General features: G+C 46.0%; 1 protein-coding gene across 1 annotated transcript; it reads right to left on the bottom strand.

Annotated features, from left to right (window-relative positions):
* Nucleotides 1-2,804: 2,804 nt before the first annotated feature.
* CITED2 (Cbp/p300 interacting transactivator with Glu/Asp rich carboxy-terminal domain 2) lies at nucleotides 2,805-5,836 on the bottom strand. Its single transcript, XM_064169348.1, has 2 exons — nucleotides 5,570-5,836; nucleotides 2,805-4,939 (listed from the first exon to the last, which is right to left on the bottom strand). The coding sequence occupies exon 2, from the start codon at nucleotides 4,930-4,932 to the stop codon at nucleotides 4,216-4,218; it is 717 nt and encodes a 238-aa protein (XP_064025418.1). The 5' UTR covers nucleotides 4,933-4,939; nucleotides 5,570-5,836; the 3' UTR covers nucleotides 2,805-4,215.
* Between the last annotated feature and the right edge of the window lie 14,661 nt (nucleotides 5,837-20,497).

Raw genomic sequence — 20,497 nt, 5'->3', positions numbered from 1 at the left:
CGAAAGGAACTCTGCACATCCAGATGTTGGAAATTTCCAATCCCGCTAGCAAGACAAGATAACATATATACACGTATAAACCAAAGCCCCTTGGGACAAACAAACATGTTTTCACAAGGTTTGTTTGCGCTTCCCAAAGCTCACACGGAGCAATTTCGGGAGGCCCCGCAGGAGTGCCGCGTTGCCGGGTGCCGGGCAATGCCACGGGCACCGGGCAATGCCACGGGCACCGCTCTCCCGGCGGCGTCTCCTGCAGGCCTGCGACGGGCATCGGATCCGCAAGGGGCGCAAGGTCAGCTCTTGCACACGGCCAAACACTACGGCTAGAACGTAGCTCCTTGTCTCGGGTGGAGCCCTTCGGGGCTACCTCGTTTTTCGTGCCCGGCGGCGGCTGCGCGCAGCTCAGCAGCTCCGGCGGGCGGACGGCGGCACAGAGGGCGGCCGCCCACACGGGGGCGCCATGGCGCCACCGGCTGTCCTTCGCAGGTGGCTGCGGCAGCCGCGCCGGGCCGGGCCTCCCTCACCGCCTCCCGCCCCGGTTTGCAGCGGCGGAGCTCGGTCAGTGCGGGGGCAGCTGCCCCCCTGCGGCCGCCAGACACAGCGCCCGCCCATGAATTCTTTATACCAGGGGAAAAAAGGCAGAGGATTGCGTTAATCGGCACCTAATTTTCCACCGAGCGTGTCTTGCGTGGCGGGGTGGCTTAGGGCTGATCCCCGTTCCAAATAAAGCAGCGCGTCTATTTCTGGCCGTGGCTTAAAGAGGCGCAGATCTCATGTACCATGTTGGAAGTTCTTGAAAAACAGCCAAAGTACAGAGGTCAAGTTTCCTGTACGGAAAGCAACTTAATGGGACGCAAGACTGCTGTGTCCTTCGTGAGGCAGGAGCTGCAAAACTGGGTCACTGCGTTTCCACCTAATCGCTGGGTTCAAAGAATAAACTGCCTCGGTGTGTGTCTAAACAGCCTGGTGGAGGCTGGTGAGGACTGAACTTGAAGGCCTGGTACTGCTGCAGCCGTGGGAGCCAGTGGGAGCATTGCCAGGGGGTTCGTGTTGGGAAGATGAGGGTCAGGCCCCCGGCACTGCTTGATGGACAATATTATGAATGAGCGAATGCGTAGTTGTGCTATCCACTGGGATGTGACTCTTCATTAGAAATCAAGGGACGAGGTGGGCAATATGATTGTTCTGCAAATTTCCCCGGGGTCTACTTTTTTTCTTTTTAACAAAAAAGAAACTCCTTGAGGATGCCTTGCCCTAAGCCAGTGCTTTCAGTAACTGCTGTTGTTTAAAGGCAGCAGCTCTCAGGAGTTTTGCAGGGAGTTGTATGCAAATAGACTCCACCAGCGTGCCTGTTAAACAGCCTATTCTTGGAAAAGCTTATATGGAAGGATTTAATGTTGACAGACTTAAGTAGTGATGTCTCAACTGTGAAGAATCTGTTGTTTAACCAACTGCATGAAGCAAAAGTGCTTATCATTAAAGCGAGAGTATTCCCTTTCGTTTTAGGAGATCACGGAGGCTTTAAACATCCATGCAATTTGGTATGCACATAATTTGGTAGTCTGTTTTATAAGAAGTTGATTAGAATCAGAAAAATCACCCTCCCAGCAGAACTGCAGCAGAAGGGGGCAATGCAATGTGTGCCAAACAGCCTTAAAATGGAAAAAAAAGGGTTTATATAGTGGCAAGTTGGGCAATGGCTTTGAAAACTACAGCTGTATTCCTCCACTCTTTTACGTTATTGGTGAGTTGGCAAGTTATGATTCACTGCCATTTGATGTTACATTTACTGTCAAAGAACATTAGCCATCACTGGCTGAAACCAGAAGGTTGTTTTCTAAAAGTTCTTGGGTGCTGAGGATTGCCTAAGAGGGGACTGTAAACACTTGCAGAGGGCATTTTGCAGTCAGGTTTTCCCAGAAGTGTGCACTTCTTTCTCTTCTGCCAATACTTTAATCTCTTCCCCTCCCCCCCTTTTTACATTCATAAAACATATTAGCTGCTTCATGTCTGTAAGGCAAAGAAGGCCAAGTATCACTTTTCTCACCAGCTGGGACAATTTTAGCAATATTAATCAGTTTAATTTCCCAGCTTGATCCAAAACACTGCAATTTACACTCTCATTGTACAGTGATATTCTCCCTTGTTTATGTGCCCAGGTTTAAAATTGAACTACATCCACGATGCTCTTTTCCTTCCCAATAAATTCAGAAGATGTGGCTGAAAAAGTAGACAGAAAGCAAGCAGTGGTATCATTCCTGTATCGAACTTGGGAAGCATGGCTAAATGGGGATTACATGTATTACTAGGGTTCTGATCCCACAGTCTTCATGGAAGTAATAACTCATGCAGGAGCTTTGCCAAAGGCCGAGTGGGGGCAGAAGGCTGCAACAGTTGGCAGTAAAAGGAGCAAGATGTCAATTGTCTTGTAATAATTGGCATTTTTCTCCCAATTATTTAAATAGGCCTGTATGGATTTGTGTCAGTGGCTTTAGTTAGTAGCAGTTTCTGGAGAGGAGTCAGAGATATCCCATGGTGGAATACTTCAAAGACATTATGCCCCTTCTCCTAAGTCACTGGAAATTAAATGTGGTTGGTTCTGGTGCGATGCAGCTCTGGATTGATGCAACCATGTCCTGTGAGAACCCTCTGAAGTGAGAAGGTCAGGGTGACACCCACCACCCTCCTTCCTTTCCCAAGTTACAAATACTTTCACATTGAGCGCTTAATCTTTTCACACAGCTTTCCCAGGTGAGATAACAAATATACAAAAGAACAAACTCTACTGTATAAATGAAAGCAGATTTATAAAATTACAAGTTTAATAGATAAATATAATAAATACTTTATGCATCATAACTCTGGACAACTACATTTAAAGCAAGTATGTTGGCAAGTCACAAAAAAGTTGCGCCTCAGAGCAACTTTATTTTTCATCAAACCACACTGACAGGCATATTACAATGTTACGTATGAGGCTTTATGCTGTTAAGTATGCTCAAATCCTGCTCACCTACTGAGTTCACCATGACATAATATATGGGTGTAGTGTACTTTCTATTTTGGAATGTCTTTTTGCACACCAACACGGTTGTACAGATAGATGTTCTACTTACCAGGGACAGTGGGGAAGACTTGAAGAAAAATACTGGTAAATGACTTCTAGAAAAACTAAAGCATTTCTTAACTTTTTATTGACATTGGCAAATTAAAATAGAATAAATTAACAATATTTTCTCAAAAAAATGTTTTGTACAAAAATACTGTCAAAATTTCCTGAAAAGCTTTCAACACAGTAGTATCTTTTTCATGTACTGAATAAACTATATTAGCACAGTGTCAAAATGCTGAAGAAACAAAATCTTAGGATTAAAGAAAAAAAAAAGAATAATTAAAATCTGTGAAATGTTTGCCACTAGTCAACATTCCATCCACACCATATTATTGTCTATACATATGGAGGAGGGGAGAATGGGTAGCAGACTTTGTAAGTAACGGTATTACTTTTCCTGATCTGGAAAGGTTTGGCCCACATCTGTCAAGCTTCCAGTTTAACCTAGTAAAAAAAAAAAAACCCAAACTAACTAAACAAACCCAAACCAAAACAGAAAACCTGAAGAACCACCCAAAACACACACACACACACAAAAAATGAAAAAAAAATATCACCCCCCAAACCAAAACAAAACAAATCCCCCAATTGTTAGTCTGCACTGCAATGCATAGTTAAAAATTAAGCAAGATGGCAGCACTTGTGCAGTTATTATCTGCCCTTCAAAGTTCATGCAACCAACTAATGCCTTTTTTTTTTCCTGTTCGCTCAGAATTTGAATGCAGTTCAAGTCACTGGAAATCTTCCGTTTACAAAATCCACACGATTAAGCAATTTGCCAAGATTAATACCTAACAGTTGAGCACTGTGGGAATTATGGGCACGTTACTGCAAAGAAATTAAGAGAGCAAGGAGTGGAGGGAGGCGACCAACATAAAAAGGCAGTTTGCTAGAAATGATTACTACGGGAGGGGGGGTGTGAATGGCAAACCTACAAAAAATGTGGCAGCAATTTGAGGGGGGGAAAAAAAATTTATACAAGCGCATAGTTGACTCTTGCTTTCCAGATTCTCACCTTTTCAAGCCCTGAAAAGTGAGACACCGTGTCTAGGGGAATGTTTTCATTCGCACCGATAGAAAGTCCTTTGTTTGTTTTAAATGAATCAGCAGCTCACCCTGCTGGGCTGCTGTTTGCAAACGAAGTCTGTCATGAAGTCAAACTCGTTCTGTCCCAACCACAGCTCGGGAAGCTCCTTGATGCGATCCAGCCCCATTTCGATGACTAAGGACATGAGGACCTCCTCGTCGATGAAGTCAGTGTCTATGACATTGGGCGGCAGCATTGCCGCGGGGACGTGGGGGACGGCGGGCGGCAAGCCGCTGCCGCCGCCGTGCTTGGGGTTGCAGTCCCTGAAATGCTGCTGGCTGCTGCCGTTCAGCTGGTGGCTGCCGGGGTGCAAGTCCGGCATGTAGTGGCTGTGGGGGTAGGGGTGGTGGTTGAAGTACTGGTTGTTCAGCTTCTGGAGCTGCATGCTGGCGCTCAGCTGCCCTCCCGGGCTGGCGACGGGGGCAGCCATGAACTGGGAGCCGCTGAAGCGGGCGGGGGGCGGCATGGTGCCGGCCGGGTGCCCTCCACTGACGCTCCCCGGCCCCATGGCGTGCCTGACTCCGCTGCTCGCGTTCATATTCCCAGCTCCGTAATGTATATGGTCGCCCATCAGGGCGCTGAAGGCGTGCTGCTGCGGCGGCTGCTGCTGCTGATGGTGGTGATGGGGGGTGGGAAACTGCCCCATGCCCATCCGATGCGCAGGGTGGTGGTGAAGCCCGCCGGATCCGTCGGGAAAGCGCCCGTGGTTCATGGCCATCATGTGGTCTGCCATTGCCCACCTGGAAAGTTAGCGTGTGAATACATTAGGAAAATACACCCTCGGACATCCAGCCGCCCTCTCCCGGACCGGCTGCATCTGCCTGGCCCTGTGAGAACCGCCTCTGCTGGTCCCGCCGTTCTCTCCTTCTCGGAGGGAGAAAAAAATGAGAGGGGAAGAAAAAATATCCTACCGCGGCTCTACCGTGGAGTACAAAGGGAAAAATAAAAGGGGAGCCTGCGGTACGAAAATCCCAGTCCCCTCCGCTAATCCAGCGAGCAGCACGCCTTCCCACTCCAACTTGTGCATACCTATCAGCGGAAAGTGTAGCATACGGCAGCAGCCGCCTCCTCCTCGCACGTTCAAAAGGCGCCCGAGCCCCCCGGCTTCGCCAGGGAAAGCAACGGATTTCCACGGCGCTCTCGCTAACTTGCGGGGAGCAAGCAAAGAATTGGGAAGTCCCACCTAGCCGAGGTCAGCAACTTTTAGAATTAATTCCTAATTATTTCGGTTAAAATACTGTAATGCACAGATCAGGCGGTAAACCCAGGCAGCTGAGCAATACCTTTCCTCGCGTGTTTAAACAGTCCCATTTTTCCTGTTGCACACAAAAGGGACACCCGGCACCAGCTACGAGAACCGCCGCACTCACCTCCCGGCTTCCTTCTTCTTTTGCTTCAAAGGTGGCGGTGAAATCAGTCAGTAAAAGTCACCCAGCATAGAGAGGGCTTTCCCGGCCCTCTCCTCGGCGCTTACGTGACGGTGCTGTGATCGCCGCAGCAGCCCCGGAGCTGTTTTTCACTCCTCAGCGAGGCTCATCGGCACTTGCCAACAATGAGCTGTGTTTCTTACCCGGCTTTGGCCACAGCTAATATAGGATTTCAGAAGGGAGGAGCAAAGCCCTTACAGGCAACCAGAAGTAAAACCTGGAGCAAGCGGGAGGGGGGGTCGGGGGAAAAAAAACCCACAAACCCAACAAACCCGACACCCAGCGCGCACCCGCGGGCGGCGCGCACCCGCGCAGGGCACACGCGTGCCCGGGCACACGCGGGAGGCAGCGCGGCGGCCCTGCAGGGCACTCGGGCACCCGCGGCCCTGGGATGCGCCACACGCGTGTCCATGGGGCGCACCGCGGCTCCCCCGGGAACAAAGCGGGGCTCGGCGGCGGGCAGACAGGCAGCGGCACCCCGCGCCCCCCGCCGCTCCCGCGCCTCCCGTGCGGCCGCGCTGCCGCCCACCGCCCCGGCCGCTTGTGTCGCTGCAGAGCGGCGGCCGCGGACACGAGTGGGGCCGGGCACTCCAGCAGCGCTGCCCAGCTCCCGGGCAGCCGCGGTGCAGGTGCCTGACCCCGCCGACGTGAGTCCCACGGATACGCGTGGGCGTCCCCGGAACCGATCCTTCTCCCAGAGGCAAGATCCGAGGTCCACCTTTTTCCACAGACACGGGCTCTGCATGTAGGAGGTGTGTGGTGTATGTGATTGGGGTGCTGATACACTCCCATCCCCTTCGTTCTGTCCCCGCGTGTTTGCCCCACAGCCACACGGGGCGCGCAAGGCGAGTGCCCCCCCGCTCTTGCCCTTGCCGGATATCTGGGTTTATTAACGTTATTTACGATTGTTTTTCTTGGAATGGCAAATAAAACCACAACATGCACAGCGTGAGTGGGCACATGCTTTACACAGACGATCGCCCTGGCCGAGTGCGTCCCCTATCGCTGCCCTGCATCCGGCGGTGCCCTGGGTCGAAGCACCGCCGCGACGGGGCCACACGTGTGCGAGCCCCGCGGGACAGGCGCTCCTGCCTCCTGCTCCAGATCCACCAGTTCTCGCTGAAGGGCACCTGTGCTGAAGTAGCAGAGAAGTGTGGAAAGGCTGGGAGAGGCCTGTCGCAGGGACGCGCTGGGTAGTAGTCTATTTTCAGCAGTGCCTGTGGCTGATTTTCTGCTCCCCTTCTCCACTTTTTTTCTGCCCACAGGCCTGCTGAGGGGGCAGTGGTTGGCAGGACATCTTCCCCAGACAGGAGAAATTGTGTGCCATCCAAGTGACCATGTAGGCTGTTTTTTCTGCTTCTTCATACAATCCCACAAGGGCACAGTGGTGCAGGAGATCTTCTCTGGGGAGGCATGGGTAAGGGCAAATGACATGCTTCAAGATGCTGTTCATATGGCAGCCCTCTTGCCCTCTTTTGGGGGTCCTTACCTCAGCTGTGAAGGTGAAATCAAAAGGAAAGTTAGCTCTACCTCATCTCCTCGAGCAATGGAGGCAGACCTGACTACACACAGCAGTGAAGGCCAGCAGGAATGGAATCAAAGCCCTGGGAAGGCAGGAAGCCTTTCAAGTGTCAATTTTACCTTGAGGAAGTGACCTCATCCTGCAGCTCCCTTTCCTGCGCCAATTAAATAGGGTGCCCACCATGATTTCACATTTTGGTCCTCAAGTGCATGCACCTAGGTAGATGTCTAGGATTTGCTGTTGAACCAGGACATTCAGCATGGCCAGGAATGGTCAGAAAAGTGATAGTACCTTTCTGGAAACTTTTCCTTCTTGAGGTTGTGCAGGTTTCACAGGGCAAAACAATGAATAATAAGAAGATCCTGTTCCATTTGGCAAGTAATCAGCTGTGTATCATGACAAGTGGTTTGTTTAATGTCACATATCCATGGTGATAGTGGTATGCCTTTTTGCTCTCCACTGCCTTAAGTTTGTGATCCTTTTTAAAGCCAAGCACAATCATATCACCGCCCTGCAAATGCCCTTTCCTATTTTTGGCTTTCAGATGTTGGAAGCTGCCAGCTTGCCAAAGTGAGTTATGGAGAATTGGCATGAGATTGCCTGAAGCAATAGTAGAGAAGTCACAGCCTCCATAGCACCTTGCTCATACAAAACGTACCTTCAGGTATTTACAGCCCCCACACAAAGAATTAGGCAGGACAAAGCTTTCTGTACATGGGGTTGCAATGGGATCCATATAAGGCTCAGGAAAGCAGTGCCACAGGAGCCAAGTTTGTCATTGTTTATGGCGTTGGCAAAGTGGGAACAGTTAGTTGCTTTCCAGGAAATGGCTGGTAGACTGGTGACAGGCAGCTAGGGGAATGCAGGACAAAGCATGAGCTATCAGCAAGCCCAGAATCTCAACTGTTGGCATCTTCTGACCTAAGGCACAGTTATTTAAGGAAATCTTTTCACTCATCTTCAAAGTCTTCTGCATACCTGAGTTGGTTCTTCAGCCAAACATCAAGAAAGCAGGACACTGCTACGGGAGAATGGTAGACATGGCCAGGGGCCGGAATAAAATGAGTTGCTCCTCAGTGAAGAATCCAAGTAGAGTTGAAAACAGAGTGTGACTCCTGTGCCCATCCAAGAAGTCACTAGGAAAATCAAACATGACAATGGAAAAGAAGAGGAAAGGTGGATTTTTAATTGAGTGTTAACATTTTGAATTGGAAGGTCAGTCAGGCACTGAGGCTGGGTTATTGATGTGGCCCTTCTCACTCCTCCCAAATTGGAATATCTGCAGAGTATGGTGGAAGGAAGGAAAATACAAAAGGAGAATCCCAGATGGTGTTTTTCCAGATATCTACTGGAAATGTTCAAGCCTGGAGGCTTAAATACTTGTAGTTCCAGGGATATATTACTGGAACAAGATACACAGGGCAGTGAGTTTCAGGGGAACTTGGATCTCTAAGTCCTTTTCTGCAACTCTGAAAATAGAATCCTAACTCTCTGTGACTTATCTGTCCCAGATCATCGTGGAGGTGTTTCTATGTGTTCCCTCCCATGCTGACACAAAGCAGTCAGGAAAACCCAATTCAGGACATCTGCAAGGGTTATCTGATAGGAAATTTTATATTAGAATTATATCCTGGAAGAAATACCTTTTCTGTAGTACTGATTAAGCTCTGCTATTTAGATGTCAAGCCATGATTTCCTGGCTGCTTTTGCTTTTGACCTCCTCACAGCTTCCTTCAATCCCACCCTTCCCCAGAGCACTTGGGAGGGGAGATGGAAGTGTGGCCCAAGAGGTCTCCAGCACTTTGCTTCACCAGTGCCAAGCTGGATGGCTGCCACTGGTTTCACTGCACACCCTTAGGGAAAACAATGAACAAGACAAGTTTCATAGACTCAATCACAGAGTGGTCTGGGGTGGAAGACACCTTAAAGATGATCTAGTTGCAAAACCCTTGCAATGGGCAGGGATGTCTTCCATTATAGCAAGTTGCTCAAAGTCCCATCTAATGTAACCTTGACTACTTCCAGGAAGGGGACATTAGCAACCTGTCCAGGTAAGCTTGTTCTAGATGGGCACCCAAGAAGCAGAAAAGTTTGTTCTGGTTGCTCAAAGTGCCTTTTTTAATAAACAAAACAAAACAAACCCATGGAATTCCCTTTGTGAGAAGAATAATGGTTGGGATTTGTCATTGGTTTGTTTTTACCACCTGTAAGGTGAAAACAGGGGCTGTGACTAGAAAGGAGATTCATTTTCTGACATGCTTTACTGAGAGCCCTATTACTCTTACATGATTGGGAAGGAAGAGTGGACACAAGCTTAGCTACGAGTCTGGGCATGAGATCCTCACCTTGGCAAATTCGGCTGTTTGAGCAGTACCAAAGAACTGCCCCTATGTCATAAAACATAGAATTGACACAGTTCACTTGATTTGATACCAAGCATAAGCTTCTTAAAGCCATGAGAGCTCCCCTCTGCCAGTCCAGACACCTGCCAGGAATTTCCCAGAGCTGAGCATCTACTCTCTTGTTTCAACTGTTGGGTTTCTTGGGGAAGGCCACTCTTCAGTAGGTAGTGCACCTGATATACAGCTAGGGAGCCCAAGTGCAGAAGAGATGATCCACTGGGGATTTCTTTCATTCGTGGTTGTTACAAGGAGTTACTGCAGTGATGTCAAAGCAAATCTGTACAGCTTTTCTTCACAGCTGGCTGCTGTGTGAGAGTTGGTGGGAATGTAGAGAGAGTCGGAACATGTGCTATTGCCAGCATGGTCCTCATTTTCACTTTGCCAGGTTTCAAAAGGTAATCCATCTCTGTGCTGATTGAAAGTAGTTACTCTGCTGAGAATGGGGCTTATCAGTGTGTTTGTTACCAACCAATCTTTGATGAAAAGCACTTCCTGAAGCATCTGGGGGGCATGTTATAAGGTTTCATATGCTGGTGTGCCTTGCTGGTATGCCAGGAACCAAAGGTGTATATACACATCAAAGTGCTGTTCTAAAATAAAAAACCACAGGCTATGCAAATTGTTCTGCTCTCTCCCCACCCATCTTTTCCTGTTTGTTTAGATGGCTCAAGATAGTAACGTGCTGGTATATTTTGTTTTGGTAGTAATGAATGTAGCTTTGCACTCCTCATCTTTGTGTGAGAATGGCTTGGGAAGGGTGACAAGCTCCATTGTTTTACTGTTAACGCCCTCTCAGCACAGTCCTTCAAGCTTGTGTGATACAATCAAGGTTCTTCCTTAAGTGTAATTTCGCTGCAAGACATTTTCTTTGGAAAAGTAACTCTGTAAAAACGGGAAAAGTTACTAAGAATATTATTTCTTGAAGATGCTTAAGAGCATAATTTGTAAATACACAAAAAAAACCACAGATGTAAGTAAATAATTAATTGAATATAATTGCATTTTAATTTGTCACTCATAACCCCAATATGGAATCTTTTACTACTCTTTTAGTTTTGGGTGTCAGTTGGAACCAGAAATGAAAGAAAAAAAAACGTTCTGGTACCTTTGAGAAAGTGGTAGTAGCTTCTGTAGTAAGTCAAATGGCACCAGGTTCAAAGTAAGAACAGACATGGAAGGTAGGCTGTATGAACAAAATTTTGTGCCCTTTGGAGACCAAACATTAATACCAATGTTTTGGGTCAACAAAGTCTTTTAAACATTTTCAGGTAGAATGAAATGTTTTATTTAATTTAAAATTATTAGAAAGCAAAATACATACTTCTAAGTGTGTATTAGACTCAGATGATTACACCTAAAGCGTTCATTGCACACGTTCTGTAATTAATTGAACTGGTAGTTGACAAGTAATTTATTTGAAGTCCAATGAATAATTGAAGCTTATTATTAGAATGAATTGGAACATTCCAAAAAAAAAAAACAACCAAGAGAAAGATTTATGATTACAAATATAGGCCCCACACCAGCATCCATTCACACACGTGACTAACAGTCATATTTTTTAGGCAAATCATTTCACACAGTACTCTACTTCCTTGCATCTGCATACAAATACTCTATTTTAAATTAGTGAGGCTGCATAGTAAATAAGATACTTCTTGGTATCAGTGAGGTTGACAAGATCTTAACTTCTCCAATCACAGACTGATCCAATTGACACAACCTAAATACAGCAATGGTCTGTATTTGGGACTGGATTTCCAGGTGGTTGCACCTTTACAGCACAGGAGTCCACTTGAGATTGTGATCTGTGTGGCTGTCCTGGGATGTAATAACACCCGATCTAGAATGTAATTGCATTATTCCATTGATTAAGTCCACATTATCCCTTTCTGACACAAAGAAAATGTTTGTAAAATTAACATTAAGAGAAATGTTTTGTTGCTGTACTGAACAGTTTAGATTTGGCTTAGCACAGATTTTGGGCATGCTTATTTGACCTAATCGGATCACACACAGTAGAATCTAAATCATATGAGAAATCCTGACTTTCATGGGACTCTACATTGGTTTGGACAAGTGTGTGGTGAAACAGTGCTGTAATATGTAGAAAAGTAGTTCTGCAGTATAATCAGTGAGGTCATCAAGGCCTCTCCAGCATCCTTGCCAGTTTCAATTTTATTTAAATAAACAGAATTACTTTAGTCCTCCCCATGATGGGTTACAAGCAGCTGTGGTGTTGATCACATGTGACATGTCAGCAGACAGTTGCAGTTCACTTACAGTTTTCCTTTGATTTGATTATGTTTTTCCTCTAAATTAAGCAATCATGGTGTGTGTATTGTGTGGTAATGACAGCAGCATTTGTTCCAGGCCTTCATGAATATGGTGTGGGTACAGGTGAATATGTAAGCAATAAAATGAATCTCTTCCAGCATTTTAGGCAACTTATTTTGCATACACCTTCAACTATGAAAGATCTGGGAATCATTCCAGTCTGACCTGTCTATTCAGTGTTTTTTTCACTGCATTTCTTTAGTTGTGAACTTATAACTGTGTTTACTGCAAACCTCTGTTTTGAGGCTTTATGTTTCACATTGGGTCTCATCTCAGTCGAGTATGTTCCATTGTCTTTCTCCAGAACACTGATATATTATCTTTGCTTTCTGTGGCAAGGGTTAACCTTGCTCAGGCAGGTCAGATGCCTGTCTTCACTTCTCCCTTCCTGAAAGCTTGCTGCAGAAGAGGCTTCCTGCTATCCCTCTCAAGATTAGTTACACACTTTCTGTGTGGATTACTTCCTGTTTTCCCTCAGACTTTTCATTTTAGTTGGCACTAGCAAGTGTTGTGCCCAATTGTGTAAGTAGGTGTTCCGTGGTTGGATGCCTGAAAAATAATGAAATGCAAATGAAGTAAATTTAAGTAGTGCAAAATAGTTCCTTTTCTAATCTGAGTTAAAGCACAAGTTTTGTAGCTCTTTATTTGGAAACCTAAAGATAATCTCTGTTTTCTTATCAGACATGCTGCAGAGTGATGATACACTGATTTTTTCAATTGATTGGTTTTGGTTTACATTGTTTTTAGGAAGGCACAGCAGATACATATGATTTTTCACACCTTGCTGTTCTCATGTGTCAGCCTGATGATATCATACTCAAGCACTACTACTACTACTACTTTTATATAAATTAGCACTTCACAGCATCAGAGCACAATACCAACATTACCTCATTACTCTAGAATTGAGTATGGGCTCTTTTCCTTTTAAAGTAGAAGCTGATGGATTTAAGTGGTAATATGTAATTGGAAAGGAAAGCAATTCCTTTAACAGGCTGTGTAGTGGTATCATCAACAAGCCAGGAGCCAGGCTGTTTGTTCTCCCCCTCTCCCAATTCCAGCAGTCTTAAGCACCCACATTCCTTTCTCCTTGTGAACGTTGAACACAGATGTCAGTTTTTCTTTCTATAGAATGATTTAAAAAATTATACTCCTCTATAAAATGCCTAGAAGAGATCTTTTTGGGTGGACACCTAAGTGTAGCTACTGGTGCTTCAGATATTTAGTGTCCAAAGGACTTCAAAGCTATTCTGGTTTTCTGGTTTTATTTCAGGTCCTAAGTGAGATCCTGGCCACCTTAATGTCAGAAGAAATAGTCATTATCACCCACTTCGGTGTTGTCAAGGTCCACCCTGGAACATTTTATCTCGTGCAAAAGGTAACCCTTCCAATAACCTCTTGGCAGTGGCTCCTTGTAGTGCTCACTCCCACCCAAGCAAAAGGATAGAATGCTCCCCTTTCTTCCTTGCCTCTCTGTGTCCTAAATATTCCACTCCCAGTGCCTCTCACCAATTACCTCTGCAAGATGCTTTGGGGGCTCTTGCTTCCTTTCTGCTCCAGGATGAGTCATCCCTGCAAACTTTCAATCCTCATAGCTCTTGTCCAGGAAGATCACTGCAATTTTCTTTCCAAATAGCCCATTTCCTGCAGCTACATGCAACACCCTCCCCACCAAATATCTCACATGGTGAATGGCAGCAGTCCAACAACATATTATCCATTACAGTGAAGTTGTGTTCGTCAACACAACTTCTTTGCATAACTGCACAGTCTCTTTTTTTTCCCCTCCAGACTCTGACATCCCAATAACTAATTTCCATTCATGCAGAAAAAGTTAGATCCAACAACTTCCCTCACTATAATGTCCATGCACAGTAAAAAAAACCCACCAAACTCTATAGTTTGCTGTCATAAGGAAGGTGTTCAGAAATAACAAGAATCTATGCTAGGGCTCTTAAATCCATCTGAAGTTGTCTTCAAGATCTGCAGAAAAATGTTTTCTCCAACTGTGAGGCTGGCCTACCCTTCTACCTCCTTGAGGTTGCCAGATCTTCCACACCACCCCTACAAGTCCCATGCCAGAGTGGGAAGAAGATTATTGCTACTAATAAACATTTACATATAGCTTCTGCTGCTCTAAGAGACTGAGAAATATTCAGTAATCTGTATTTTCATCTCCAAAAGTCTTCACATTTAAGGACAAAACTCCTGCCAGTTTTCAATGTTTTGTGAACATTTCATTCATTGTCTGTTGTGTATAAATTCTCAAGGCTAGATGATTGCTCAAGAATATTTATGTTGCTTGCGAAATTAAACAAACAGCTCTGTGACTAATACTGGCTTAAATTCAGTGTATAGCTCTGATTAATGCTATTTTTAACTGTAATATAAGGCTCATTGCTACTCATGTATTATGGCTAGCCATCCTTGGCTCAGTTTTTGTTAGCACAGCACAAGGGAACTTGATTTCAGAAAGAACAAATAACTAAAAGGACATCTGAAATTCAGTCACACATATTTTGCCCGAAGATAGGTATTCATAGCATGAAAAAGCTGCTGGTACACCAAGTTCAGTATCTGCCTACTGGCACTGCCAACACTAATGTCTTCTAAAGAACTCCTAATGCATCAGGCATTCAATGACACTATACCTGGGGAAGGATTCCCTCATGGCTGTACAAGTGAGAAGACAAACCTCTAATATAAAGCCTTGTGTCAGTTGTATCATCACTGATGAACATAAATCTGAGGGATTTCTATCTTAACCCTGCTGAGTCTTGAACATTGAAAGTTGAAAGCTCTACATCTTCTATTTTTTTGTACAAATGATGAAATGGTATCTCCATGGCTTGTATAATCAGTTCTACTGATTACAGCAGTTAATTGACTGACGTGATTTACATAAGCTGAAAGGTTTCCCTCCTTTTATAATGCATGTAGAAATCTCCTTTGTTTTGGTGGCAAATTAAGCTATTTACCACACTGTTAGTTTATAAGCACTTTTCTACAGATCACTGCATTGATGTCCTTTACATATTTCTTTTTTTACTGAACAAGGCATACAAGCATGCTACATGCCATGCCTACTCTGTCCTTCATTGTTCTACCTTTCATGTATCCTTCCTTTAAAAGTCATCATTCTGCTCGGTTAAGATGCTGAGAGCCTAGGATGTGCTGTGATCAGTAACAGAGGAGGTAACTTGGTACTGGGCAGAACTGACCTCTACAAGGTCATTTGGCTAATTCTGCAGGCAAACTTCTCTTCTGTAGCCCTTTAAGGCTGGCTAACTGAATCTTTCTATCAATATTTTATGTAATCATATTACAATGTTTTCAGTCATCTTGTTTTTTTTTTTTTTTTCTTTATTACAGTTTGTTTTCTGTATTTCACCACTGGAGCACACTGAGCAGACATCTTCATTAAGCTGTCCACACTGATGCCTCAATCTTTTTGTTGAAAGGTTAGAATTAATTCACAACCTCTTTGTGCATAGGACTAGCTTAAATCATGCTTTCCAAAGCACATTACTCTGCACTCATCTACAGTGCATTCCCTCTGACAATGTATTGTTCAGTTACTTAATGTTGTCAAGGCTTACTGAGGTGCCTTATGTCACTCTTGTGTCCAGCCTTTCCAGTAGGTGCCCAGTAAGGCCATTAAACAATGCCACTGTTTGTATTGATCCTTGAGGCACCCCACTACTTAAACGCTGTGAAGAGAACTGAGCAATTATTCCTCCTCTGCCTGTGCATGGTATCCTCTAACAGGATTTGCATCCACCACTAGCAGGATGTTACCACCTCTTCTCCTCCTGGCAACTGCCCTTCCTTAGTAGCTCTTTGTGAACTGTCTTTATTCAAAGCCTTTTGACTGTTTAAATAACTTCCTCTGGTTCCCCATTACCCTGCATTTTGCTATTGCTTCACGAAATTGCTCAAAATCCAAAGATCTGACTTCAAAGCCTTCTTTCTTTTCACAAACTTTTGTTTGTTGACCTAGACGGTTTTGTTGCCATGAGTGCTGTTCTTTCAGTGTGCTGTCCAGGCAGGTGGGTTTCAGGCCTGTTTTACTGCAGTGCTGCTGCGACTGGGAGCTACTTCATAACCGAAATCCATCCAGTGGGCTGATGGCTCCCGTACAGACAGCAGTCCTCTCCGAAGCAGTTCTTTCAGCCGCTTGAGGGCTTCAAATTTAAGAGAAGATTCTCAGCAGGGCTGCATCCAAGTACCCACATCCCGTACTTGGGGTTCCGTGCTTGTGTGACTGAATTAGATACAGGCTGGTCAGCAGCTTATCGCCTTCCTCATCAGTTTCCTCACGTTTCTGCCTTGCCCGCAGGAAAGGCACCTCTCAGGCAGCAGCCTGCCAGCCGAGTGAGTCAGAGCTGTCCTACCCCTACAGGGCTCCTTTCTCCCTACCACCTACAGCCGCCAGACCCTGGCGTCGTTCATGCCTGGCGCCTCTTCTCGCTCGGGCGTCACACCGGAGCTCCCGCCCCTCCTCGGTCCTCAAGCGAAGCATCCTTCCTTCGCGGGCACCGCCTCGGCCGCCGGCGCTCGTTGCGGCAGGCTGGGATCCCGCCCTTCGCCCCTCGGCGGCCCGGGGCGCTTCCCCCGTCCGGAGGAGGCCCTGCGGGCGGGGCAGGGGAGAGGGGCCGCGGGGCCGCCCCTCGCGGCGCCGCCTGAGGCGCGCTGCGCTCCCGCCCTTGTTCGTGCGGCAGCTGCTGCCGCTGCCGGCAGCGGCCGAGGGGCAGCGGAGAGTGGGGGCCAACATGCAGGGCAAGTCGGGGGGCCGGCAGGTGCCTGCCCCGCGGCGGGGAAGGGCTTGCAGGGGTTGCCTTCTGGCTTTAGAGATTTGGGGCAGGCTTCGCTTTCGGAGCAGTTACGCGTTCTTCCCGTGAGCAGGAACAGCCACCTCTTGGCCTGACGAAAGTGAGTTGTGAGCCCGTTGCGGGCCGGGGAAATCACTCAAGAGTGCGTGTGCAATACCTGGCTTGCGGTTTGGCATTGCCTGGGTCACCTTTTTCAGTCTCCTTTTCATAGGTACAGAGAATGGAAAATTACTTTGGGGGGAAAAAAAAACCAAGAAGTTTTAAAAAAAAAGGAAAGAGGCGCTGGGATCGCCTGCTGCCAAAAAGTAATAGCACAAAGTGCTGGAGGCTTGTGATCGGTGTGTGGAAAGTGGCACAGCACTTCTCCACGGAGAGGACAAGCTTTTGTACCTAAGGGGATATTGAGCAAGGTGGTTGGTGGTTTTTTTTTCCCCTTTAGTTGCTGTTGTCTTTTTTTCCCCAGAGGTTGTTAAGCATTGGTAATGGATGGTGGCACAGCTCCTGTGAGAACTTTGGGGGTGCTGATGGAGATAAAACAGTCCCAGGCAAATTTAGCACCAGGCTACGGTCTCAATGGCAGTGTTTGAAATCACACAGTATCACAGTGTCACAGTATCATCAGGGTTGGAAGAGACCTCACAGATCATCAAGTCCAACCCTTTACCACAGAGCTCAAGGCTAGACCATGGCACCAAGTGCCACGTCCAATCCTGCCTTGAACAGCTCCAGGGACGGCGACTCCACCACCTCCCCGGGCAGCCCATTCCAGTGTCCAATGACTCTCTCAGTGAAGAACTTTCTCCTCACCTCCAGCCTAAATCTCCCCTGGTGCAGCCTGAGGCTGTGTCCTCTTGTTCTGGTGCTGGCCACCTGAGAGAAGAGAGCAACCTCCTCCTGGCCACAACCACCCCTCAGGTACTTGTAGACAGCAATAAGGTCACCCCTGAGCCTCCTCTTCTCCAGGCTAACCAATCCCAGCTCCCTCAGCCTCTCCTCATAGGGCCTGTGCTCAAGGCCTCTCACCAGCCTTGTCGCCCTTCTCTGGACACGCTCAGGCATCTAAATCTGCAGTACTAGGGAGCTTCACCTGCAGCTGTACACCAAACTCTGAGGATGCCGACTGGCTTAGAGTGGCCTTGTCAGTCCTGAGAGACTCCAGAACAAACTGGGATGGACAAGGCCACTGTGCCCCAAAGGGTAGTCATTGCAGGTTTTGAAGGTTGCTTTGTTGTCTGTGTGTTGGCAGAAAATGAATAGGTTTAAACGTCCAAGATGAGCTGTGATTCTGATCAGAACATGGCCATCATGTCAGCCTGGGAGCATGGGGCAAGGTTGGACTGTTTGCTGGCTTACCGTGTGGAGCAATTGCAAGCAAGGACTCACTTGAAGTAATGTGTAGCCAGATAACCTCTTTCATTATTCCAAGTATCAGGAGAAGAAGCAGCCTCAGGCTGCGCCAGGGGAAATTTAGGCTGGAGGTGAGGAGAAAGTTCTTCACTGACAGAGTCATTGGACACTGGAATGGGCTGCCCGGGGAGGTGGTGGAGTCGCCGTCCCTGAAGCTGTTCAAGGCAGGATTGGACGTGGCACTTGGTGCCATGGTCTGGCCTTGAGCTCTGTGGTAAAGGGTTGGACTTGATGATCTCTGAGGTCTCTTCCAACCCTGATGATACTGTGATACTGTGAACTTGTACTCCAATTCTGTCCCCTCTGCAGAATGTACCTTAGTGCACTACACATACTCTCTGACTAGTGGTAATACCACCTTGATTTCCCAATGCTTTCAGTTCATGGTATTCCAGTTTGGCTAATGAAAAGCTTAAAATATTTTTACATTCACTTTCACATTAACCTCAGAGTAGACCTGCCAGATCTGACAGGCTGAGAATAAGTAATACTCATTTCAGATTAATTTTAAGGCACTCTTAAAAAGCATTACCCTTCCCCCGCTTCTGATGAAAGAATTTTGCTGTTAGTTTCAATGATCCATTTAAAATCTCACTCTGCTTTTGAGTTTCTTTTTGTAATCTCATTTAAATTTCAGCTGCTTGGAAGACCTGCTAAGAATTGCTAATTGGTGTATGGAATAGTAAATATAAAAACAAATGGGAAAGAGTAGTGAGAAGAGAGCAAAACACTCTGAATATAATAGAAACAAGGAGTGACTGTGCTGCCATTATTCCAGCAATGTAAAATTGTTCCTTTAACGTCATGCTGAACCTTCAGTTCTCTTTCATAACCTTTTACACTCATACAGGGGGTTTTATTTTCTGAATTATTTCTCGAATCGCGGTTCTGCAGAATTGATTTCCTCTTTTCATCCTTCTAGTCCTCTCCCAGTTTCCTTGAAACCAAGAAATTAATTTCTTTCTTTAATAATTGCAGTGTGGAATGGAGATTGTATCATAGAAATTAGAGATGCAAATGGGCAAGTTAGGTCATTCAGCAGTGCATCTGCGCTGCGTACGCGTGATGACTCCCTGCGCTGTAACATGTTCTCTAGTGTTTTGTCCAATCCAATTTTGTAAATTGGGTTGGCTTCTATTTAAATTGGGAGGCTCTTCCAGGATACAGAGAGATCACTGAGAGGAATGTCCTACATATGGCCCAGTTTAGGGATTTTTTTTTTTTCCTTTTAAATCAAGCTTTTGCCATACAGGTTTTGAAAACTTCTTGCTAACACCATATGGGGGAATGTACAGAAACCATCGAGGAACACTAGAATGGTGATGCAGTTTGTAATCACTTTGGAGGAAAACTGAGGATTAATCTTGTCAATAAATGCATTATGGGGACTGCTTCCACAGCAGTTCTTCCCACGCAAGAGCCCATTGCCCCAAATAGGAGCTGCTCAAGTACAATAGCTGCAAAATCAATCTCAGTTTATGTAGCATCCACTGAATAACAAACTATAAGTTCAGTGTATTATTAGTTTATCTACAGTTTGAATGTCTCTCAGTTGGTTTTGCATTCGAAGTGCAAAATTATTATATCCCTGCCTCAGCATGGATCCATTTATCTAATCCCAGAACTTTTAAAACTGTTTCCCCTGGTTTATTTGGTGGAGAAGCAAACAGGAGGCACCTCACTAGGCTTGAATTATTCCAGTGTGAGCTGGCCATCCATGCATCTGCTCGGGGCCTTAGACCTTTGTAGCTTTTGGCCTGAATATTTGGCCAACAGTTTCCTGCTCTAAGCACTGCTTGGGACTTCTGATTCAGTAATTTGTCACATGAGGCATTAGAAAGAATGGATGAAGCTTCGATATTTCTTTTGTGTATTTTTTTAAGACTTGCTATTGCTACGTAGCTTAATGTTATGTTTTTGTTTCCAAAGATGAACAGTCAGTGGGTACTGCTGGCACTTGGCTGCTTTGGAAATCAAGATTCTTTTTTCAGGTGCCTGAGGCTGTGCATGATGTTCCAGGCTGGAGCAGCAATGCAGTTTTGAAGTTAATTCCCCAATTGTCTCCACTTACTGAGCTCTGGTTTAGTTTGCAAAATATTTTTGGTATGTGCTCACTAAATTTTGTTTGCTTTCAGAGAAACTAAATCAGAAGCTTTGCTTTGCTTGAACATCAAAAGCACTTTGACAGCTGATGATGATCTAAGCCTGTAATGTGTCCCTTGAACAGCTTTGGATGGCTGGGGGAACACACACTCCGTTCAGGGCATTAGACTAAGCCTAGTTTAAGTTACTCAGACTGCTTAAACTACAGATACTGGGACTTCAGTACCTACAACTTCGATTGACATATTTGTGTCTGTAAACCAAATTA

Source organism: Pogoniulus pusillus, chromosome 31 (genome assembly GCF_015220805.1).
Source record: "Pogoniulus pusillus isolate bPogPus1 chromosome 31, bPogPus1.pri, whole genome shotgun sequence".
NCBI lineage: Eukaryota > Metazoa > Chordata > Aves > Piciformes > Lybiidae > Pogoniulus > Pogoniulus pusillus.
This window is presented reverse-complemented; position numbering and strand designations above follow the sequence as displayed.